The sequence below is a fragment of the Odocoileus virginianus genome, chromosome 5, assembly GCF_023699985.2.
Source record: "Odocoileus virginianus isolate 20LAN1187 ecotype Illinois chromosome 5, Ovbor_1.2, whole genome shotgun sequence".
Classification (NCBI taxonomy): Eukaryota; Metazoa; Chordata; class Mammalia; order Artiodactyla; family Cervidae; genus Odocoileus; species Odocoileus virginianus.
Genome location: NC_069678.1, coordinates 69,978,760 through 70,004,682, shown reverse-complemented (window position 1 = coordinate 70,004,682; position 25,923 = coordinate 69,978,760). Strand labels below are relative to the sequence as shown.

At 40.7% G+C, this 25,923-nt stretch overlaps 1 protein-coding gene across 8 annotated transcripts in view; it reads right to left on the bottom strand.

Annotated features, from left to right (window-relative positions):
- The window catches only part of DAB1 (DAB adaptor protein 1), a 1,301,090-nt gene that overhangs the window by 133,367 nt on the left and 1,141,800 nt on the right, over positions 1-25,923 (bottom strand). For all 8 annotated transcript variants that reach the window (XM_020904860.2, XM_070468111.1, XM_070468106.1 and 5 more), the window contains 2 exons: positions 24,160-24,299; positions 15,028-15,126 (listed from right to left, as the gene is read on the bottom strand). In XM_020904860.2, the coding sequence (XP_020760519.1) occupies positions 15,028-15,126; positions 24,160-24,299 (239 nt within the window). The remainder of the gene's footprint in view (positions 1-15,027; positions 15,127-24,159; positions 24,300-25,923) is intronic.

Here is a 25,923-nt window from a genome sequence, read left to right as displayed (position 1 = left end):
CTAACACGATTCCTAGAGCTGAATATTTATCTTCAGTGTCATCCCCAAAGTAAGCCACCAAAGAAAGAGCAAGGGCCCAGAGATGAGAAACCAGAGATCTCCAGCTGGTGCTCACCCCGAGCTCCTGCAAGGCTTGTCGTGGGGTGAGAACGAGGAAATTAGAAGACTCCACAGTAACCATCAAGCGCAGAGCCAGCAGCTTATGGCTCGTGGGCCAGCTACTCATTTTCACAAAGCAAGTTTTATGGGAACTCGCCAAGCTCATTTGTCTACATACCATCTGTGGGGGCCTTCAAATGACAGCGGCCAAAGAAAATGGTTAGGAGGCCATAAGGCTGTGAAGTTTACTACCTGGTCCTTAAAGAAGAAGTCTGAGGAATGACCGCGGTCTTCAGATGAGGAAAGTACCAAAGAGTGGGCAGAGGAGCATAGGTCATACCGCACATCTAGGTACCTGCCACTTTGAGACCAGCACCTCACACATCTCTTAGAGGCCCAAACGGTAGCTGATAAACTCAGTCACAGGGGTGGTCTGCACAACAATAGTCCTAAAGGCAGGCAGAGCTCTCCCCTGGAGAACAAATGAATGGTCACTTGCTTGCCAGAGGCCCTAACTACACCCATGGAAAGAAGAGAGTGCTTCCATGTTCTAACTACTGTAAATACTTTTGCAATGAGCATTGGGGTCCATGTATCTTTCACAAGTATGGTTTTCACTGGGTATATACCCGGGAGTAGGATCTCTGAGCCATATGGTCTGGAAGTGAAGTGAAGTGAAGTGAAGTCACTCAGTCGTGTCCGACTCTTTGTGACCCCATGGACTGTAGCTCACCAGGCTCCTCCATCCGTGGGGTTTTCCAGGCAAGAACACTGGAATGGGGTGCCATTGCCTTCTCCAGGATAGGAGTAACAGGCAAATTTGGCCTTGGAGTACAGAATGAAGCAGGGCAAAGGCTAATGGAGTTTTGCCAAGAGAACCCACTGGTTATAGCAAACACTCTCTTTCAACACAAAAACAGAAGACTCTACACATGAACATCACCAGTTGGTCAATACTGAAATCAGACTGATTATATTCTTTGCAGCTGAAGATGGAGAAACTCTACACAGTCAGCAAAAAAAAAAAAAAAAAAATACCGGGAGTGACTGTGGCAAAAACCATTAACTCCTTATTGCCAAATTCAGACGTAAATTGAAGAAAGTAGGGAAAACCACTAGATCATTCATGTATGACCTAAATCAAATCCCTTATGATTATACAGTGGAAGTGAGAAACAGATTTAAAGGACTAGATCTGACAGACAGAGTGCCTGATGAACTATGGACAGAGGTTTGTGACATTGTACGGGAGACAGGGATCAAGACCATCCCCATGGAAAAGAAATGCAAAAAAGCAAACTGGCTGTCTGAGGAGGCCTTACAAATAGCTGTGAAAAGAAGACAAGTGAAAAGCAAAGGAGAAAAGGAAAGACACACCCATGTGAATGTAGAGTTACAAAGAATAGCAAGGAGAGATAAGAAAGCCTTCCTCAGCGATCAATGCAAAGAAATAGAGGAAAACAATAGAAAGGGAAAGACTAGAGATCTCTTCAAGAAAATTAGAGATACCAAGGGAACATTTCATGCAAAGATGGGCTCAATAAAGGACAGAAATGGTAGGGACCTAACAGAAGAAGTTATTAAGAAGAGGTGGCAAGAATACACAGGAGAACAGTACAAAATAGATCTTCACGACCCAGATAACCACAATGGTGTGATCACTCATTTAGAGCCATACAACCTGGAACGTGAAGTCAAGTGGGCCTTAGGAAGCATCACTACGAACAAAGCTAGTGGAGGGAATGGAATTTCAGATGAGCTATTTCAAATCCTAAAAGGTAATGCTGTGAAAGTGCTGTACTCAATATGCCAGCACATTTGGAAAATTCAGCAGTGGCCACAGGACTGGAAAAGGTTCAGTTTTCATTCCAATCCTAAAGAAAGGCAATGCCAAAGAATGCTCAAACTACCACAAAATTGCACTCATCTCACACACTAGTAAAGGAATGCTCAAAATTCTCCAAGCCAGGCTTCAGCAATACATGAACCGTGAACTTCCAGATATTCAAGCTGGTTTTAGAAAAGGCAGAGGAACCACAGATCAAATTGCCAACATCTGCTGGATCATTGAAAAAGCAAGAGTTCCAGAAAAACACCTATTTCTACTTTATTGACTATACCAAAGTCTTTGACTATGTGGATCACAATAAACTGTGGGAAATTCTGAAAGAGATGGGAATACCAGGCCATCTGACCTGCCTCTTGAGATATCTGTATGCAGGTCAGGAAGCAACAGTTAGAATTGGACATGGAACAACAGACTGGTTCCAAATAAAGAAAGGAGTACCTCAAGGCTGTATATTGTCACCCTGCTTATTTAATTTATATAGAGAGTGCATCATGAGAAACCCTGGGCTGGATGAAGCACAAGCTGGAAACAAGACTGCTGCGTGAAATATCAATAACCTCAGATATGCAGATGACACCACCATTATGGCAGAAAGCCAAGAAGAACTAAAGAGCCTCTTGATGAAAGTGAAAGAGGAGGGTGAAAAAGTTGGCTTAAAGCTCAACATTCAGAAAACTAAGATCATGGCATCTGGTCCCATCACTTCATGGCAAATAGATGGGGAAACAGTGGAAACAGTGGCAGATTTTATTTTTGGGGGACTCCGAAATCACTGAAGATGGTGACTGCAGCCATGAAATTAAAAGATGCTTGCTCCTTGGAACAAAAGTTATGACCATCCTAGACAGCATATTAGAAAGCAGAGATGTTACTTTGTTAACAAAAGTCCGTCTAGTCAAGGCTATGGTTTTTGCAGTAATCATGCATGGATGTGAGAGTTGAACTATAAAGGTGAGCACCGAAGAATTGATGCTTTTGAACTGTGGTGTTGGAAAAGATTCTTGAGAGTCCCTTGGACTGCAAGGAGATCTAATCAGTCCATCCTAAAGGAAATTAGTCCTGAATATTCATTGGAAGGACTGATGCTGAAACTGAAACTCCAATACTCTGGCCACCTAATGGGAAGAAATGACTCATTTGAAAAGACCCTGATGCTGGCAAAGACTGAAGGTGGAAGGGGACAACAGAGGATGAGATGGTTGGATGGCATCACCAACGTGATGGACATGAGTTTGAGTAAACTCGGGGAGTTGGTGATGGACAGGGAGGCCTGGCGTGCTGCAGTCCATGGGGTCACAAAGAGTCGGACATGACTGGGCAACTGAACCGAATTGAACTGATGGTAGTTCTATTTTTAGTTTTTTAAGGAACCTTGGTATTGTTCTCCATAGTGGCTGTATCAATTTACATTCCCACCAACACTGTAAGAGGGTTCAATACACATGAGAGCCAGGTATAAAAGCACCTAAATGTCCATCAATAGAGAAACAGATAAAGAAGATGTGGCACATTTTTACAATGGAATATTACTCAGCCATAAAGAGGAACAACATTATGCCATTTGCAGAGGCATGGATGGAGCTAGGGACTGTCATACACAGCAAAATAACTCAGAAAGAGGAAAAATCAAATATCATATATTAATGCATATATGTGGAATCTAGAAAAATGGTACAGATGAATGTATGTGAAAAGCAGAAATAGAGACACAAACATAAAGAACAAACGCATGGATACCAATGGGAGAAAGGGCAAGTAGAATGAATTCGGAGACTGGGATTCACATACATACACTACTATGTAAAAAGCAGGTAACTAATGAGATCCTACTATAAAGCGCAGGGAGCCCTACTCAACATTCTGTGGTGACAAAGAGAAGATGTGCATCTGTGTAGAGCTCATTCACATTGCGGCACAGGAGAGACCAATACAACACTGTAAGACAACTTAACTCCAATTTAATTTAAAAAAAGGGAGAGAGAGACCACTGCTGGGGACTGACAAGAACATGGGCCTGCCCACCGTGCCAGGCTAGAGTTAGTGCCTGGCCCTCTAATTTCTTGGTCACTTGGCCTTGTGTAAGTTCCTTAACTTCTCTATCTCAGTTTCCCCATCTGTTTAATGGGAAAAATAATATGTAGCTGAGTTCTTAGGGGGTTGAATGAAATGAGACCAAACATGTAAAAGCAAGCTAGCCCAGAAAATATGATCTCTTTATCTCCCTAAAGACCAAAATTCATAAAAATGATTCACTAAGGGAAAGACAGTACATTTCTGAGTTTACCGAATCTGCTTGACAACATTCATGGTCTCACTTTCCAGAGTAATGTGAGCATCCTTTCTCCTCTGTCATGAATTGTCCTGTCTAAATTATCTAACAGTGGCAGCTTCCTGACAGGGCCAATTTCTAAAAATATGTTGGTTTTGAGCTATAAATTGATTTCTTATTGTGATAAATTAAAATCCAATATCATCCAACAAGACACTGAACATACAGAGGCCCAATTTTTCCCCTTAGATGTTCATTCTCTTTGATATTAAAATGGATCTGGGGCAGCTGTCAGGCTGTGGGAGCCTGAACATTGAAGCAAATGAGCAAAGTGTATAGAGATAGTAGAGACAGAAAGAGAAAAAAGCGAAGAGGAAGGAAGTAAAGTGAGGAAGAAGAGGGAGGGAAGAGGATGCTTTCCACTTTCTGTTTTGTGAGCATCAGGGAGTGACTCAGATCTGACATCCTAGGACTGAGGAACCCTGAACCACGTACATTTTTCTTTCCATGCTCACTGCCTGCATGGCAAAACTAGCCTCTTTGGCACACAGTATCTTGGGCTCCAATATCCAGCCCAGACAATCAGTATTTTGTTATAAGTTTACTTATTCACTACTTTCTCTTCCTTCCTTTCCTTTTTCATCCCATCTGTCTCTGACTGCCTCTCCTTTCTCTTCCTTCAATGTGCCGTTCGCATCTCTGTCACTTGCCAGGACCTGTTGTAAACCCTGCAGATACAGCAATGAATGAGACCAGGTACCTCATGGAGCCTGCAACCTGATGGAAGCATGAGTCAGCTCATTCTGATACAGACCACCATGTGCTATGATAAAGGTGAGCAGAGGATGATGCAGGATGAATATGATAGGATTTCTTAATTCTGAGGGGAGGACATAAGAAAGCCCATATCAGAGAGAGGACAGTAGATTGTTCTTACTATTCTATTATTAATAGAACTAATAATATAATTTAATAACTAGAGCTTTTTACTGTAACAGGCACAATTCTAAGTCTTAAGTGATTAAATTAAATCACAAGTTAAATGACTAAATTAAATTAAAAGTGATTAAATTTAATCTTGCACCAGCCCTAAAACATAGGTGCTTTGATTATCCCCATCTTACAGATGAGCAAAAGAGGTACGAAGTCATTCATAAAAGCATTGCTTTATAACCACATAGCTGGGCATGAGCAGATCCAAGGCAGTTCCTTCTACTCTGTCCACTCTCTGTTGCCATCAGCACAGTGGTGAGGACTGTGGGCTGTAGATTCAGACAGACCCAGTATGGATCCTGCTTGGAGAATGAAATGCATAAAGCACTTAGTTTAATAAAGTACCTGGCCCAGGAAAAGTCTTGACAAGTGGTCACTGTTGTCCTGTGTTGCTGTTGTTAGCGCTGTTGACATTACTGGACCTTGAGGTATTCGCTGAGTGATGAAGGGCAAAGGGATGTTCAGAGTGGAGGGGTCTCCTTGAGCTAGTCCTGAAAACTGGGCAGTGCATGGTGTCTACAAGAAATGGCAAGAAGGGACCCCCAGCTTTCTGCTCACGCACAGATGATACTCCCAGATCTGCTACCTGCCGCTGAACAGGGGTTGCGATGCACAGCTCTATGGGGAGCTAGTCACCAAACAGTCATCAAAAACATGTATAATTATTATAATCATTTCCCAGCAAAAGTCATCCCAGGCAGTGAGCCTTAAAAAAAGGGACTTTTCCCTGATTTGCACAAAGGCAACTTACAGGTCAAGGATGACCTTACAGTCATGTACTTACCTCTCTGTATAACTAGTGCAGCTTCAGGGCCATAAAATACACTGATTAATAACTGAGTTGTAATGGGCCTGATTCAACCAAAGCTCTTTGCTCTTACATTCCAGCTCTCACAACTGGGCCCTGCCTACCTTCTCAGTTTTATCTCATTGATAGCAAACTCACATCCTCCAATCCAGAATATCTGGCCATCTCTCTTCTCCACACCTGGCCTCCTTCATTGCTTTCTCATTCTAGGGCCTCAGTAAACACTTCTCATAATTCCCTTTGTCTGGTCACTCACTGGTCCTCTTACGTCTCCAACTTCCAACTCTGCCCATTCTTCAAGGGTCAACCCTCTGGTCCTAAATCATTCTGTATCTTTTTTTTTTTTTTCAGATGGAAGAAATAATTTCTTCTTTTGAACTCTCATGATCACTTGGCATTTTTCTCTTGTTATTCTTGCTTTGAGTTTTTAATTATATATGTCTTACCTCCTAGGTTGTAGGTTTATTGAAGAAAAGGTTCCAGGCTAGTGCATCCCCACCCAGCATGCAGAATGTCCCTTTCCCTTAATAAGTATTTGTGGAATGAATAAATGAATGAACCAAAGAAAATGGCAGCATGATCTATACATGGATTCTTAACCTTATCTGACGAAAACCTCCTTTTTATATAACAGTATTTTGTATCTTACTGTATTGTCTGGAAATGATTATATAACCTAACTACACATATAAAGTTTAAGCAAATCAAAATGTCCTAATTAAAACACAAAGGATAAATAAAATAAGATGATTTCTGATTAAAAAATGTGAGTTTCCAACTCCAGAAAAATAAATGACCCAATCAAAAAATGGGCCAAAGAACTCAACAGACATTTCTCCAAGGAAGACATACAGATGGCTAACAAACACATGAAAAGATGCTCAACATCACTCATTATCAGAGAAATGCAAATCAAAACCACAATGAGGTACCATTATACGCCAGTCAGGATGGCTGCTATCCAAAAGTCTACAAGCAATAAATGCTGGAGAGGGTATGGAGAAAAGGGAACCCTCTTACACTGTTGGTGGGAATGCAAATTAGTACAGCCACTATGGAAAACAGTGTGGAGATTTCTTAAAAAGCTGGAAATAGAACTGCCATATGACCCAGCAATCCCACTTCTGGGCATTCACACCAAGGAAACCAGATCTGAAAGAGACACGTGCACCCCAATGTTCATCGCAGCACTGTTTATAATAGCCAGGACATGGAAGCAACCCAGATGCCCATCAGCAGACGAATGGATGAGGAAGCTGTGGTACATATACACCATGGAATATTACTAAGCCATTAAAAAGAATTCATTTGAATCACTTCTAATGAGATGGATGAAACTGGAGCCCATTACACAGAGCGAAGTAAGCCAGAAAGATAAAGACCATTACAGTATACTAACACATATATATGGAATTTAGAAAGATGGTAACGATAACCCTATATGCAAAACAGAAAAAGAGACTCAGATGTATACAACAGACTTGTGGACTGTGTGGGAGAAGGCGAGGGTGGGATGTCTCAAGAGAACAGCATTGAAACATGTATATTATCTAGGGTGAAACAGATCACCAGCCCAGGTTGGGTGCATGAGACAAGTGCTCGGGCCTGGTGCACTGGGAAGACCCAGAGGGATCGGGTGGAGAGGGAGGTGGGAGGGGGGACCGGGATGGGGAATACATGTAAATCCATGGCTAATTCATTTCAATGTATGACAAAAACTACTGTAATGATGTAAAGTAATTAGCCTCCAACTAATAAAAATAAATGGAAAAATAAATAAATAAAATTTAAAAAAAATGTGAGTTTCTATATATAAAAGCTTAGTTACAACTACAAATGAAGAACATAATGACACTGAGCCTTCTTATAATTAATGAATAGATTTTGGTTTAAGAAAGCATTCAACCATCACTGACTCAATGGACATGAGCTTGACCAGACTCTGAGAGATAGTGAAGGGCAGGGAAGCTTGGTATGCTGCAGTCCATGGGGTCACAAAGAATTAGACACAACTTAGCAACTGAACAGTAACTTTCCTTTATATTTGAAATTTTTAAAGAAGAATCAAATAAGTCCAGATAAAAGGTCAGTTTTCATTCCAATCCCAAAGAAAGGCAATGCCAAAGAATGCTCAAACTACCACAAAATTGCACTCATCTCACACGCTAGCAAAGTAATGCTCAAAATTCTCCAAGCTAGGCTTCAGCAATACATAAACCGTGAACTTCCAGATGTTCAAGCTGGTTTTAGAAAAGGCAGAGGAATCACATATCAAATTGCCAACATCTGCTGGATCATTGAAAAAGCAATAGAGTTCCATAAAAACATCTACTTCTGTTTTATTGACTATGCCAAAGCCTTTGACTGTGTGGATCACAATAAACTATGGAAAATTCTGAAAGAGATGGGAATACCAGACCACCTGATCTGCCTCTTGAGAAATCTGTATGCAGGTCAGGAAGCAACAGTTAGAACTGGACATGGACCAACAGACTGGTTCTAAATAGGAAAGGAGTACGTCAAGGCTGTATACTGTCACCCTGCTTATTTAACTTCTATGCAGAGTACATCATGAGAAATGCTGGGCTGGAGGAAGCACAAGCTGGAATCAAGATTGCCAGGAGAAATATCAATAACCTCAGATATGCAGATGACACCACCCTAATGGCAGAAAGTGAAGAGGAACTAAAGAGCCTCTTGATGAAAGTGAAAGAAGAGAGTGAAAAAGTTGGCTTAAAGCTCAACATTCAGAAAACTAAGATCATGGCATCTGGTCCCATCACTTCATGGCAAATAGATGGTGAAATAGTGGAAACAGTGGCTGACTTCATTTTTTGGGGGTTCCAAAATCACTGCAGATGGTGACTGCAGCCATGAAATTAAAAGATTCTTACTCCTTGGAAGGAAATTTATGACCAACCTAGACAGCATATTAGAAAGTAGAGACATTACTTTGCCAACAAAGGTCCATCTAGTCAAGTCTATGGTTTTTCCAGTGGTCATGTATGGATGTGAGAGTTGGACTGTAAAGAAAGCTGAGCACTGAAGAATTGATGCTTTTGAAATGTGGTGTTGGAGAAGACTCCTGAGAGTCCCTTGGGCTTGAAGGAGATCCAACAAGTCCATCCTAATGGAGATCAGTCCTGGGTGTTCATTGGAAAAACTGATGTTGAAGTTGAAACTCCAATACTCTGGCCACCTGATGCGAAGAGCTGACTCATTTGAAAAGACCCTGATGCTGGGAAAGATTGAGGGCAGGAGGAGAAGAGGAAGACAGAGGATGAGATGGTTGGATGGCATCACCGACTCGATGGACATGAGTTTGAGTCAACTCCGGGAGTTGGTGATGGACAGGGAGACCTGGTGCGCTGGGGTCCATGAGGTCGCAAAGAGTAGGACATGTCTGAGTGACTGAACTGAACTGTGAACATGATAGCTAGACATGCAACTGATAGAGGTGTGCCCTACTGTAGACTTAATATGAATAGCAATCACGGGGGAGTGGATTTCCAAAGTGATGACCAACTCTTGATGAGTTTCCAACAAAACAAAGCACATCTTTTTGTTTAGTTGCACTCTGGAAAATGCACTATTATGAATATGAAATTAAATTTTTATTTGTAGAGTTGGGTTTTACATCCAGATAATTATAAATAAATTTTTCACATACATGAAAGTGTGGTAAAACATTTAAAGTCATATAGGCAGGAAATGTTTGTATTGTGTGTGAATGTCTTGCACATCGTGGAATGTCTAGCACCCTTGCCTCTAGTGAATTCTTATATCAGCAATCCCTTCCCCAAAAGTTGTGAACACCTGAAATGCCTACATTAAGTTCCAAAACAGCCCTTATGGCTATGGAACCAGTCGAGTGGAGAATCTCTGGGGTAAAAGAAACAGAACAAGCTTAGGAGTTCCAAATGTGAATCTGAACTAAATTTCTGCTACTCAGTGTGACCTCAGGCAAGCCACACACTCTACTTATATTTTAGATGACTCATCTGTAAAAGATTTAGTCACTCAGTCATGTCCAGCTCCATGGACTGTAGCCCGCCAGGCTCCTCTGTCCATGGAATTCTCCTTCAGGCAAGAATACTGGAGTAGGTAGCCATTCTCTTCTCCAGGGAATGTTCCCAACCCAGGGATTGAACCTGGGTCTTCTTCATTGCAGGCAGATTCTTTACTGTCTGAGCCACAGGGAAGCTCCACCCGTAAAAGGAGGGTAATAAAACCTCCAAGAATTGTTGGGTGCCAAATGAGACAGGACCACGAAAGCCTGTCTACAGACCTGCTATAGACCATGTGGTCTTGCTTAGAGGCTAATCATCATATCCAGTCCCTGAGAGTCCTGTGTGCTGCCTCAACAGTTCTCAGGGTGACAGGGGTATCCCAGGTCCCAGCATCCTGCTTTGTAGCCCCTTCATCCTCCTCCCTGTCTCCTTCCCGAGGACCACTTTCCTTTGCTCCACATCAGCTGCTCTCCCCAAGTCCATTCCAAAGATTCTGTTAGAAATAAAGGCAGAACAGTCCTGCTTTTGATGAGATACAAACAAGGGTAATATCTGGTTTTCACTGAAGAATAAGTAACTAAATCAGTCCTGAAATGTAAGTGCAGTCATTACATTTAAAACATCATTACCCCTTTGTTATGAGTGATAATATTCAATCCTGGGCCACTCTCCACCTCTCCCGTTATGCCCTAGTTGTTCTGCGTACACGTGTTGATTCATAATCATTAAGTCATTTTATTTTCTGTGCCGTAGGTACTTGAGCACCTACTATGTGGACTTCAAGTGCTAACCAGATTTATAAGTGTGATGAACAAAAATACACAGCCTTGTTAACCTGTGTGTTGACAGAAGTGTTCAATAAATATTTCCTGAAGGAAAGAATGAACACATGTGTGTGCGCACACACACGTTTCTCCTTTAGACATCTGTGCATTTAGAAATACGTTTTTCTCTTCCCTCACTTGCTTATCTGGTCCTCGACAACTCACTCCTCCATGGCTAAATCAGTGCCATTTTCTGTGAAAACTTCCCTGATTAGTTCAAGCAAAGCTCTATCTCCATCCCGTGAGTACTGACAACTCCATTCACAGCTGTGTCTCAGCACGTGTCAGTTCATTTCGTGAGTCTGGTTTCACCACCAGACTGTGAACACCTCAGGGACAAGGACACATCTTCTTCATCTTTGAATCCTCAGGAAACAGAACATCATGCAGCACAGAACAAGCATCCACTGCAGTCTTTCCTAACCACATGGTAACCAGTGGTTACCCTGCCAACATTCTACCCACGAGACAGTCCTAGTGGTAACGCCACCCCTAGGAAAGCTCATTGAAATGAAAATGAATAACGATGACAGTAAAACAGAGATAATACTGAATCTGCTCTAATACATACAAAAGGAAATCATTTATAAACTTTGAGATTGCTATGGTCTATTTATGTGCACTCAAATTTCATATGCTGAAATTCTGATGGCATTAATATTAGAAGGTGGGACTTTTGGAAGGTGATTAGGTCATGAGGGTGGAGCCCTGAGACAAGGGATTAGTGCCCTTATAAAAGAGGCCTAGAAAACATCCTCCCCCTCTCCCACCATGAGAGGACACAGCAAAAAGGCACTATCTATGAGAAAGTGGGCTCTCACCAGATACCAAATCAGGATCCTGGACTTTACTGCCTCTAGAACTGTGAAATAAATGTTTGTTGCTTATAAGCCACCAAGTTTATAATGTTTCTGTTTTAGGAGTCCAAATACTAAGAAAAACATGTAATTATTAGTTGTATCTTACTAGCACCAAGGACTTTGGACAAGACTACCTGGGTTTGAATCTCAGCTCTGCCATTTGAGAACTGTATAATTAAATTGTTTGGGCCTCAGTGTTCTCATCTGTAAAATGGTGTTAATAATAGCACTTCATAGAATTGCTGTAATGTATATAATATGCATAAAATGGTGCACATAATAGTGACAAATCAGTGTCAGCTAAACTAAGTGAACAAGCAAAATCCATTTGTGACTGGCAACAGAATGTGGTATTATCTTGAAAAGTTGAATCAGACCACTACCCTCTATCCCAAGAAACAGACTTAACTTTAGGCTCCCACATTATTTATGATTTTTAATGGCACACATAATTAATAATATGGTAGAATAAAACTGTAAATGAGGAAAGAAGAAAGCTAGTGAGTTTCCTTGGAAAGACATTGGATTTGGGATTGGAAGGTCTGATTTGAGTTTCCAGTCAAATCAGGAATAATCCCAGAATTTCAGTTTTCTTATTTGTGAAATGAAGATGACATCATTCCTGCATTGGTTTCCACTGGTCTGCTTTGAGGACCTAGTAACATACTGACATGAAACCATTTCTGCTCCTAATTTGCTATTGTTCCTACTATTACTAGTAACTGAGCTCATTTATGACATTTTCTGCATTCTCACTGATACTTTTGATATATTAGCAATACCTAGATATCTGAACATATGGACAGCTTTTGATATTGATTTATTTCCTGCAACATACTACTAATAAAATTTATTCACATAAGGATTGGGATCAAGAACCCCTTTGAAATTCAAGACAAGGTGTAAATTGCTGCAAAGGGTCTCCTTAATTGGGATCAAAACATTTTTGACAGCTTTTGGATTTTTAAAATTCTAGCTATTGTCACGTTCTGCTAATGTTTCTTTTCTTGGTTTTGAAAAAATAGCACAGCCAAGCTTGAACAGGAATACTTCTGACATGATAAACAACTAAAATTTGTCATTCCAAATGAAAAAGACCCAGTTTTCCACTTCTTTGATAAGTAGGACAAAACACAACTGAGACTCTTATTCTGCAAAATTCAGTTGAGTCCCTGCTGGGCAATGACAACAGTTTAGTAAACTGTTCATGCTCACAACCTCCAATGGAGGTTCTGAAAAAACCTCCAGTTATCTGAAGATAAGTTACATCCAATAGGGATGGATTTAAAGGAGAAACAGACTATCAAAACTAGTCTGGGGAATCAACCAAGATGTAGCTTTGGTCAACACCTCATCTTCTACTTGACTTCCTTCCACAATATCTCCATCATATGACTGTTGCTTGAATCCTCCGAGGGATGGTGTAGTCGCTTGTGCAGAAGGTGGTCCATCTCGAGGCTGAACAGCTCTGACTTGTGGGAAACTCTTCTTCCTCATAAACTGAAACTGCTTCCTAGAAACTTCTATCACAAAGTCTTGGTTCTGTTCCCTGAGTCACACAAAACACTGAACAAGTCTTTGGAGAGATCAACACTACTAATACAGAGTGCCTTGCCCCACACTCATCCCTACTTCAGGCTTAAACGTTCAGCCCTCTCTACCAGTCTTCCCTAGACTTGTGTTAAGACAAATTAACAGGCTATGGATGCTAAAGCCCTAAGGTAAGAGCCTACGTAAGTCAGCAGACTAAGTCAGACAGGTAACATTTAATTCTGCCTTCATCCTGAATCCCCATTAGGATAGGACATTTTTTTTTTTCCCACAAAGCCAAATGGATTTGAGCCGAAATGATGATTTTTCAGGTATTTTTTGTGTGTGTCCAAAGAAAGAATCAAAAATCACATTTCAAGGTTTGGTGGTATCTTTCTTTGGGGCCAGCTTAGCCACCCTTGAGTGAGGATTTAGATAAAAGTAAAGAATATAAATTACCTCTACTCACTAGCTAAAGTTTGGTGATTAGGACTATTTGATGGTGGGGTACATGATGGAATAGCAGGACCCCAAAACAAAAGAATAAAAAGTAAGATAGACAAGATAAAGTATCTGATACTCTATCCTGTCATTCCTGTCCCTTTGGTGATGCCAGTGTCACGGTGATAGGCAGGTGTGGACTTGGGAAGAGACTAGAGATGATGACATATATTGGGGTATATGAGAGATATGAAAGTATCTCTCAGTTAGGCATGATCCACATTACTTGGTTCCCTCCCATGAAGGATGATAAAGAATGAATAATATCCTCCAAGTTTCTACAATTCCAAAGCTCTCTGCCCCCCGTGTATCACCCAGGATCCCACGAGGCCATAATGTGTCTGTGCTATTACTAATCAGGAGTGACTTTTCTTCAAGAAAATATTTTACTATTAAATTATCATCCTACTAACCATATGGTCTCTTAATATGAGTCAGAACAAAGGGGGAAATTTTGTAATGCAAAATGACAAGGTTAAGTAGCTTGGCTAATTGAGTATTGTTTATACATTGCTTGATAAACTACCTGTGAAGTTCACAGGAGGTGATATAAGTGGAAGTATGTTAGAAGCTATAAAGCACTGAGTGAATAAAAGAAAATCGTGTCCATCTGACTCTTGCTCTCTGGACAAAACAGATCATAAAAAGCTTTTCTCTTTTTCCCATACCATCAACGAATAGGGTCAACAATGCTAGGCAAGTCCTGGGGATAAACCTGGGAGTTAACTGCTGCCAGGAGGTGGACGAAAATACAAACCACATCTTCAGCGGGTTCAAAACATAGATCAGCCCTTACATTTCCTCATCATGCAGTGATGGATTTTTTTTTTTTTAACATTGAAAACTCCATTTATTCTTTTTGATGACAGCAATTGCAAGGTGCCACAGGTTCAATTCAAGAGAGTCTGGATGCTTTGACCAAGTCAAAAGACCCCCGTACCTCCCTCTAGGACGCATGTCATTAAAGTTGCCAACACACAAGGAAATTTAACTTAAACTGTCACATTACCCACTGCTCTTCAAAGCACATCAATCTCCCATTGCATTACCAGGACTGTGTGACACTTTTATCCCAATTATACTGTAAGAAACACGGTGCAGTCATACTGTGCCCAAGTCAGGGAAGAGCCTCCCTTTGATGAACGATCACAGCTGATCAAGTTTGTCAGTTGCTTTATGTGTTTTTATGCTTGTTTGATATTCCTGCCCAGAAGAGTAGAGGCTTTTAAGGGCACATCTGTCAATGGATTCAATTTCACCATGCCATGTGATTCTTTTACTTACCCCTGTCTTCTCATCAAAGATTTTGATTCCTCCAAAGGAGATGGTTAAAAAGATTTTCTGTTTGTGTTCTCCTTTGGAACGAGCGCCAGCAACAACGCCCTGTTGAAAGGAAGGATGTGGTTTTTACTTTAGTGTTTTCATTTGAAAATTCCCTCTGGTCCCAAAGGCATGTCAGATACCATGAACCAATGCCACCAATCACGCACACTCTTTTCCCTCCCCACTTCCATACTATCTTTCCCAATGGGCTTGCATCCTCTTGATGTTTTAGGGTAACACTTGTCCTCACTGCTCAAAAACTGTATAAACAAATATCTGAACTTAGATTCATTGGGCAAACCAAGATTTACAGAGTGCCTACTTTGTGCCTAGACAGTCGGCTCAGAATTTGAGATCCCAGGGTAAACACAATATGGTTTCTTGTTAAGATCTTTTCTGGGTTTTGTATTAGATATGGTTTTAACCTTTTAAATAAAGATGAGTCATGGGATATGTTCCTAAATGTGATTTTAATTTCATACTTCTGGAAAAACTTTTCATGTGAATTAATTATAGAGATTAAAAAGAAAAGAAAAAATATTGCCAGACTGCATGTCTCAAGTCTGTTTAGAAAAATGTGATTGTCATCTGCCTATGGCTTGAGTTTTTACCCATACATTTTGTATGTTCTTCTACCATTTTCCCAATCATTCTTGTGCTTTCAAGAAAAGCAACTATCAAGCGCTTCTATTTCTCAAAAACCTGTTTCCCCATTTTTCCAATCTTTTTTTAACATACTGAAGATATGTGTGAGTCAATTAGAAGGTAAATGTCACAAAAGGTGGGTATGTTACTCTGCTCGCTACTCTCTCTCTAATACCTAGGACAGTCCCTGGAGGGTGGGAGACACTCAAGAAATTATTATGACATGAATGTGCTATCAAGAGTTCCCTCAAAAAAGTTGATATGATGCAAGTTAAGAGTAAAAACACCTGCTTCTTAAATTAGCCTCTGTGGTGGCCAATTACAGGCAAGCATGGGCTTCCCTGTGGCTCAGCTGGTAAAGAATCTGCCTGCAATGCGGGAGACATGGGTTTGATCCCTGGGTTGGGAAGATCCCCTGGAGAAGAGAAAGGCTTCCCACTCCAGTATTCTGGCCTGGAGAATTCCACGGACTGTATAGTCCAAAGGGTTGCAAAGTCAGACACGACTGAGAGGCTTTCACTTTCACTTTACTTTTCATGGGCATAATACTAGGGTACAACTGAGAGGATGAGGACATTCAAGGGCATTATGCTCTAGGACTGTTGCAGACTCTGCATTAGGTGTTTTGAGGCTTCCAACCCCTTCATCCCCACGAGCTTCCACAGAGGGAGAGAATAAGCCCATCTTTCACCAGTAATCATTCTGGGCTTTTATCAGAGTAGAAAAGTCTAAAATAATAATGATTTCATACTCCCAAGAGAAAAAAGTCCTTTGTGTTGTTCTCAGCACAGCATGTTCTGGAATAGAGTCAGAGGTACGACCAACACAAGGAAGAGGCATTCTCTTAAGGTTGTATGATTATCCTCACTTTGGGTACTGGAAATATTCTATGGAATCGAAACATCTGGATTATACTTCTGGCTGTGATCTTGGACAAATGACTTAATTCCTTGCTCTGCTTCCTTGAGTGTAAATACTTCTCTGGCATGTTTGAGAGAATGAAATGAAAACGTATGAAAAGTATCTAGTACAATGCATGGTACACTGTAGGATGTCACAACCAACGCTAGCACTTGTGGTCCAGCTCCTGTTTGGGAACTAGTAACAGGAAATGCACTGCCTCAGGAGTCACCCATTCATCCTCAGGCACCTCTGACATACCGATGCACAGAATGTTAGAGTCACAGGAAACCTTCGAAGTAATCAGTCCAAATTTCTCAACTGACAGCTGAGAAAAATGATGTTTGATAAGCCGGGTAGACAATTCCAAGATGGTACAGAGAACTGGTTAGAAAGTTGAGACCACACGTCTACTTTCAAGACTCTTGGTGCAAGAGTCATTACTTCTTTACATATCTCTTCTTTCTAATAAGCCCAGATTTCTTTCCTGTAATCCTACCTGGTGTTCCTCTTTTGACCTTCAGGGATGTACCCACTGACGTAGGATCCCTCCTCCAATGACTGTCCTTTACATAGTTACAGGGTGACTTACTCCCAAAGCGAAGCCCTCTGTTTCTTTAACCCCTCCTCCTGTTCAAAGGTCTCTAGATTCCTCAATGTGCTGCTTGCTTTCCCATAAATTCAATGAGAGATGGTTTTATGGACATGGGAGAAGGCTCAGAGTATGTCTTTGCAATCCCAGGGGTAGTTCTTATTTCTCTTCAGTGTCATCCAAACAAAGATGCTGTCTCTGACCCCTCCACCCTCCACTCCAAACTGCATCTGATCTTTCTCCCTGCATCTTTTTCCCTTATGCTACCCTCTGGTATACTGTATATTCATTTGTTGACTGTCTGCCTTTGCCCAATAGGACAAAATCTCAACGGGCTCAATGGGAACTTTGTTTTATTCATTCTGCATGCCCAGGGTCAAGAATAGAGACTGGAATAAAAAAGGCACTCAAACAAGTGAACTGACTTTCCCCTCACTCGAGTAGTGAACAATCTAGGTTTTGAATCTATGAAAACCTTGACTTTGAAATCTGTGTTCCTAGTTTGATTTGGAGAAAAGTAACTGATGCTGCCATCCCTCTGCAGCCTGACCTTCAACTTCAGGATCCAGACATATGCAAAAGAGAGAACAAGAAGTAGTCCTGTTATAAATGGAGGCATTGGAAGGACTGTGGCAATGGGTAGGGAGCCTCTCTTTCTTGCTTGAGTCCTTCCAACATGAAGACATCACAGTTCCTTTGGTCAAAAAGAGTAGCTTCAACGACCCCATCTCCAAAACAGTCCTAACAACCCCCAGCTCTTGGAATTACCTAACATCAAACAGCACTAATTCCCAACACACAGTGATGCTGACTAGCTAATAATGCTCCCTTTCACTTCCTGTTCCAAATGGTTCCAAGAATTCCCTGGCAGAATGTGGCTGCAGATAAAGAGGGATGGAAAGAGCATGTTTGAGAGCATTTCTGCTTGGGACTGCTGGTGATACACCTTCCCAAATAAAAGGACAAATACAAGAGAGAAGGATGATGCACATGGTACGATCTTTGGGAAAAATAAACTCCAATTTTACCAAGCACATTTCTCCTGTGAGACACAACCTTGAGTCAAGCCCTGAAAAACTACTCGAAGTCCAGGCAAATCTGCCACCAGACAGCCTGTCACAGGGTCACACCTCCCCGTGGTGTTTTGCAGAACCAACAGAAGATCAGGTGACAGGGATGGTTGGAGAATTAGAAGATACAGATATAGGTATCTTTGGGGGGTTTAATATTAGCAACCTGGCCTACAAAGTCATTGTTGGGAACCTGAAAATGAGAGGTTTTTCCAACGAGAGTGTTTTTCCAAAACACTCTCCAGGTGTTTTCCAGGTACCTACCAAATGGAAGGAGTTCTCTTACATGTTATATAATTTAGCTCATCCCACAATCCTAGGAAGGAAGAATTACCTCCTTTATTTACACATGACAAAATATAAGCTCAGGGGGTCAAGTGACTGCCTCAAACCTCACAGAACTAAGAGATATAAGGAATTTCAACAGCCATCTTTTGAATTTCAATGTTAGGGTTCCTTCCTATGGAAGGGTTCTATGGGGCAGCATTGATTAAAAAAGATGGAAACCCCGGCGTCCAGATGCAGTAGTGAAGGAGAACTCCAAATGAGACTAACTCATACTTTTAACAAGAGCAAACCAGGCACATACTGCACATGGCACAGGGCACAGCATGCAGGGAGAGCTCAGCAAACTTGACTGACCATCACCACTGGTACCAATCCTGAGACTGTGAAGCAATGTCATGCATCAGGCACTGTGTGGAATGACTGATGCAGGCATCTCTGAGGGAGTCACACTGAGGCAGCATCTTATTGGAGGAACGTATACACACAGACGAGGTCAGGTACACAGGCAGGATTGCCATGAGAGTCCAATCAGATGCTGCCCAGGAAGGAACTGAGACCTCACACAGCAGGGTGCATGCCCGTGATGGGATGACTGTTCCCCTCCAGGGAATAGGTCAAGCAGGTGAGCCCACACAACAGGCTGCAGGCCGAGCATAAATCTAGAATGCTATTCCAGAAAGCTCCATGAACAGCACTAGGAATTAAATCAGCTATACAGTCTCTGGGGGAAAACTCATCAGAAGTTTCACTTTTTCCCAGTTAAGAAGGGGATAGAGATATCTTCCTCGCTTTAACCCAGAGACTGGCCCCTAAGCTCTGCATTCAGGTCCTCTGAGCATCCCGTCCCTTGGATTCCCCCAAGGAAAGCACAGACAGGAGGTCAGAGCGGTGGAAAGAGAGAGGTCCAGGTATTTCTTTCTGCTTTCTTCCCATCCCTGTTCTACAATCTCCAGCAGCAGCTATATTTTTGCATGGCGAGGAGACTTCCTTCTCAAACCCACCCTCCCTGGGTTCCAGTTAATATATCTCTCCTTGGGATGGGAACAGCTTCCCACTATTTCTAGTTTTTGCTACCTTAACCTGGCCTACCCTGCACGAGCTGCTCTTTCATTAAAGTGTCCTCATCTGACCTAGCCGGGGTGACTATTTCCTACAGGACCTTGACTAATAGATTCACCTTGGGCTCTGCAATCAGTCCTCCAGGCACTGTCTTTATGAGACACCATTTTGCCCGATACCTCTGAGAGGTGAATACTTTGTAAGTTAATGATGTGGGGCTACTGAGTAGTAGCTTATGTGTAGGGGTTTAAAAATCTAGCTGGGCAACCAAGATAGATTTCAGTGCAGATACAAAACCAAATAGAAGGAAGCACTTAGCAATATCCTATCAAACATGAGACATCTGGAGATCTTGGTTTGAATTCTGGGCTTAATCCATATTAAAATGAAGGCTCTGGGGCAAATCCTATAACTTCCATGAACCTCAGATTTCTTACTTACAAACAAGGAGGCTAAAAGCTACCTCACAAGATCAAAAGAGATAATATATATAAAAGTGCTGGTGACTAAACTAAAATACAATGACAATGAGGCTTCGCTGGTGGACAGGCAATGGCTCACACAAACTCACATTTACGAATCCCCTCTTAAATCTCTATAACCCAAGAGAAAAACCTCTACATTAGGAACCAGCGTCAGAGAGTCTAGCAAAGAAAAACAGAATTTTTTTCTTTTTTAATTTCTCATATGGCCTGACATGAACAAGTGGGCCTTTTTGCAAGGCTAACAGACATTTTTTACTTCTTTGTCTTTCTTTCCTGGGCAGGAGGCCAAATGGAGAATCGATCATTTATGTTTCTGTGCTTCCTAAAGAAACACCACGGGGAGCGGAAATGTCAACATTCTTCTCTGCAACTTGCAAATAATAAAAGACAGTTGTCTGGAAACCAAGAACCCTCTACAAGTTCAGAGCATCTGGCAGGAGTGTGTTATGGTCAGACCAAGCCTCAGGGGTTTGGGGACCACTTGGTTACAAGGGGTGACAGGTGGGACACTTTACTGCAGGTAACCAAGACAGACAGACAGACAGACAGACACACACACACACACACACACACACACACACAGGAGCTTAGCAATCATCACCAGGCTGGTCCAGCTAGCCTGTGTGAATGTTAATCTTTAGGGAGAATTTCAGGGCATACAAGTCAACTCCTGCCTCACACCCGCGGATACGTCTATGCTTCTATGAAGGCAGATGGCTGATGAGGTGCTCTGTGACCTGTGCCTGGTGAATGCTATCCATCAGGATGCTGGGTGAGGATGCATCAGCCTTTTTCTTGTCCTCAGCAGACTTGTAGCTCTGGGTGGGAACCAGTCACTGGAGATTATCTTGATGTCTTTTAATTCATACTTGTCAAAAGCACATCTCCACCTGCCTGGCCTCATACTCAGTAAGACCAACTTCACCAAGAATTAAGGTCCTGGCCTTTATCCCCATCCTTGATTAGAGTCTCCATGGGGAGACAGGCATGGCATAGTCTCCTCTGGGTTCTCTCTCTGAAATCCACCTGCTGGTAGAGAGGGTGAGTTCTGAAGTGATCTCATACATGGGTCACAGGGCTTTAGGACAATGGGGGTGAACAGGGAAGGCTGTAGTTAGCCAACTGTCCCACAGACCCACTGGAACAGCCTGTCTCCCTACAGCATGCTTTGTGGCTGTGTACCTGTATCATGTCTTCCAGACCAGCATTTATCAGTCATAAAGCTGAAATTTAGAATTCTTCCTGTTGGACTCCTTTGTATACTTATCACCCAGATTTTAATTTGGCAGAATAAGGGGGCCCATTATTAGACTGTCCTAAAATCTCATAACATCGTTTAATTATTCTTTTCATAAAAAGACACATTAACCTCTTCCAAGGAGGCAATCTGTGAACTTGTGATTTTAACATCTTTTATACATTTTCTGGTATGCCTTCTGGTAGATTTATAACTATTAAAATAAAATTTGCTATGTAACAGCTTAAAAAAAATAAAAAGAAAGTAATGGATAAACAGTTTAGAAAATTAAGAGTTTCTAAAAAGAATGGTTCTTATAGCTAGACTACAAGGAGTCTTTGAATCTGATACACATGTTAAAATAAACCATTGAGAAAATGTGTACAATATAAACAAAGATAATAACTGTGCCTTATTAAGCATTTGTCAAAGAAAAGGCAAAGAAGTCATTTTATAAGACATTGTCCTATATAATATTACTAGGAACTTGGCCAGCCTTTTTTTCCTTCCCTTTTTCTTATATTAAAAAAATTATATTGACCAAGTTGTATCCTCAGGGACTATTAGAAAAGATGAAAAAAATGTACATGATGTATATTAGGTAAGGAAGAAAACAAGATATGAAGCTATAAATGGTCATTCCAATTACACTATATATATGCATATGATTCACATATATATACAAAAATGTATATAAAAATACATAGATTGTTAATAACACAAAAATGTTGATACTGATTTTCTTTGTGTAGTGTGACTGTAAGTTAATTTTCCCTCTTACATTTTTCTGTATTTTCAAACTTTTTACAGAGCATTGTTTTGAATTCTATAATAAAAAATTAAATTATAGATCTTAAATGTATATGATACTTAGAGATTTCCTGTTAAATAATTTTTCTAATATTTTATATTACTTTAAAAAAAATAAGCATAGACTACATGGAGACTGGAATCTGGGAACAGACAATACATGATTTTGTATGTTTTTAAAGGCTACTTAATAATTTTCTTATTTTGTATATTAAAATCTTTCCCAAGTTGTTAGATTTCTCAAAGAAAAGGCTTCTTTAAAGCATTTAAAATCAGAAATCTCTTTGTGCTATCTCCAAATACCAATATTACACATCATTTAAAAAATATTTTCCCTTTATTATAAAGTATGTGGGGAATATTAATAAAAATTACAAGGAGACCCACCTCCAAGAATAATGGAAATGAAAGCAAAAATAAACAAATGGGACCTAATTAAACTTAAAAGCTTCTGCACAACAAAGGAAACTACAAGCAAGGGGAAAAGACAGGCTTCAGAATGGGAGAAAATAATAGAAAATGAAGCAACTGACAAAGAATTGATCTCAAAAATATACAAGCAGCTCAGGCAGCTCCATACCAGAAAAATAAACGACCCAGTCAAAAAATGGGTCAAAGAACTAAACAGACATTTCTCCAAAGAAGACATACAGATGGCTAACAAACACATGAAAAAATGCTCAACATCACTCATTATCAGAGAAATGCAAATTAAAACCACAATGAGATACCATCTCACACTGGTCAGAATGTCTGCTATCAAAAAAGTCTACAAACAATAAATGCTGGAGAGGGTGTAGAGGAAAGGGAACCCTCTTACACTGTTGGTGGGAATGCAAACTAGTACAGCCACTATGGAGAACAGTGTGGAGATTCCTTAAAAAACTGGAAATAGAACTGCCATATGACCCAGCAGTCCCACTGCTGGGCATACAAACTGAGGAAACCAGAATTGAAAGAGACACATGTACCCCAATGTTCATCGCAGCACTGTTCACAATAGGCGGGACATGAAAGCAACCTAGATGTCTATCAGCAGACATGGATAAGAAAGCTATGGTACATATACACAATGGAATATTACTCAGCTATTGAAAAGAATGCATTTGAATCAGTTCTAATGAGGTAACTGAAACTGGAATCTGTTATACAGAGTGAAGTAAGTCAGAAAGAAAAACACCAATACAGTATATTAATGCATATATATGGAATTTAGAAAGATGGTAATGATGACCCTATATGTGAGACAGCAACAGAGACACAGATGTAAAGAACAGACTTTTGGACTCTGTGGGAGAAGGCAAGGGTGGGATGATTTGAGAGAACAGCACTGAAACATGTATATTATCATATGTGAAACAGATCGCCAGTCCAGGTTCGATGTGTGAGACAGGGTACTCAGGGCTGGTGCACTGGGACGACCCCGAGGGGTGGGATGGGGAGGGAGGGGGGAGGGAGGTTCAGGATGGGGAACACATGTACACCCATGGCTGATTCATGTCAGCGTATGGCAAAAAGCACTACAACATTATAAGGTAATTAGCCTCCAATTAAAATTTTACAAAATTACAAGGATGAATAAAATCATTGTATTAACATAAAATCTTTTACTGTATTCATCATATGGTAGAATATAGAAAAGCTATTAAAAAATAAAGTAGAAAAATCTATGTAATCTCAGTGACTGTAGGATTTGATGATTTTGTACTTTTATTTTTGTTGAAGCCACACAATGAAGATACAATTGAATAAAATATGATATGTTTTTATTATATCAATAACTGCAAAACAGGGAGTAGCGAAACACATTCACATAGGAGATGCTTAATAAATATTTGCTAAATGAGTGACATATCCTCCCAATATATAAATGCAGTGAGTCATCAGTATACTAAGTAGTATACCAGTATGTGAATAAATAAAAATATGTTTACCAGAGTGATTGTAATCATTTTTCCTCTCGGTCATATCAAATGTACAGTTTAAAATAAAATGTTGGCACAGTACCTTGAGCTTCATCATCGAGTCTTGGCATAACTTGTCTCCCCGAGCTGCGGAAACCTCATCAATTCCAATCAGTTTGGCCTTGTACCGGACCCCTTCACCTTTAAACCTCTTTATCAAAGTGGCTTCACTGCGATCCTGACCTAAAAAGAAAGAAAAGCAGGATTCGGATATGTAGGTATTCAGGTCCCACTGACTTTAAATATCCACAGTTCCAAGACTGGTTTTCTGGTTTATCTAAATTCAAGGAAAGTCAAATCACTGGATCACGTACAAAAGAATGATGACACTCCTGGATGCAAATTCTGGCTCTATCCTTCCAAATCCTCAGGCAGATTACATAATTTTCTCTAAAATTGTGTTTTCTCAGGCAGAAACAAAGAAAACTATTAAAAGTAACCAACCACAAAGTGGCATTAAGATTAAAAAAGTCAGATAACACATGTAAAATACCCAATATGGAGTCTGATGCACACTAGATTGTCAACAAATGATCATTACGCACTACAAGTTTACGTCTGACACTCTTGTTAGAATAATATATTAGCCCTGAGTCTCTCTGGTATTTCCAGCATTTAAAATGACTTTGGCCGGGGTCCAAGACCCTCCTTACACCCAATTCTATGGGCCATTTTATAACGAGGCTCCAGAGTAATTGTTTTGTATCAAGTAATGACCCAGGGTCAATTATCAGAGAATGGTTTTACAATATCTCCTCTGCTAACTCGTGTGTATAGAAATAAGCTTCCACACTCCTTGGTATGGTGCCCTCATACCTTGCAGTGGGATTTCCCAGTAATTATTAGCATAATATTTTGCTAAGACACATCAACCAGAAGTTCAAACACATCCACATAAAATAAAGACAGTAAAGTTACTGTGAACAGAGGATGTGTTTCTTGTGAGATGTTTTATAAACTTTATTCCCACTCTTCACAACTCAACCATATCCAGCTCCCAGATGAAGGTCACAGAATTCAAATAGCTTGTCCATATTCACACAGTCAGAAGAAACAGAATATATAGGAATTCAAATCTCTAACTTCATCAAATGTCCATCAGAGGAGTCATAGGTTGGGGCATTGCTCATGTAGTTCTTTTTTCTTTTTTTTTTTTTTGGGGGGGGGGTCACATATGGGATCTTAGTTCCCTGATCAGGGATCAAACCTGTGCCCCCTGAACAGAGTCTCAACCACTGGACCACTAGGGAAGTCCCAATCATGCAGTCCTTAAGTCTGGAATGCCGTAGACTTCTGATACTCATCTCCTGGAACATCATGAACTTCAGCTTCTGGTACCTCCTCCGTCATGCCTTCTTTTATCAGCTGAAAATTTAGAGCTGAGGATATCAGAGATAATTCAGCCGATTTCTCTCTACCTACATGATGCACATATTGAGGCCCTTCCATTAAGCGGAGCTGAGAATTATTTGAGGACATACTTAAAACAGAAAAAAACAATAGCTAATACTACCACAATAGTGGTAATAGCTAACCACTGTGTGATGCTTTTCTATTGACAGAACATGGCATGCATTTCATTCATTTATTCATTCATCCCTTACTGAGCATCATCTCTGTGCCAGATGCTACTACTCGCTGGCAACAGATGAATGAGACAGTCTATGCCCCTAGAGGCTCAAGTTTTTGATGACTGCAAACAAAAATGTGTAGTGTGTTATGCTAGGTATATAAGAAGGCAGAAGCTTTACAGCCAGACATCCTCATGTCAAATCATGGCTCTCACTTATAAGTCAACTAAACTGTC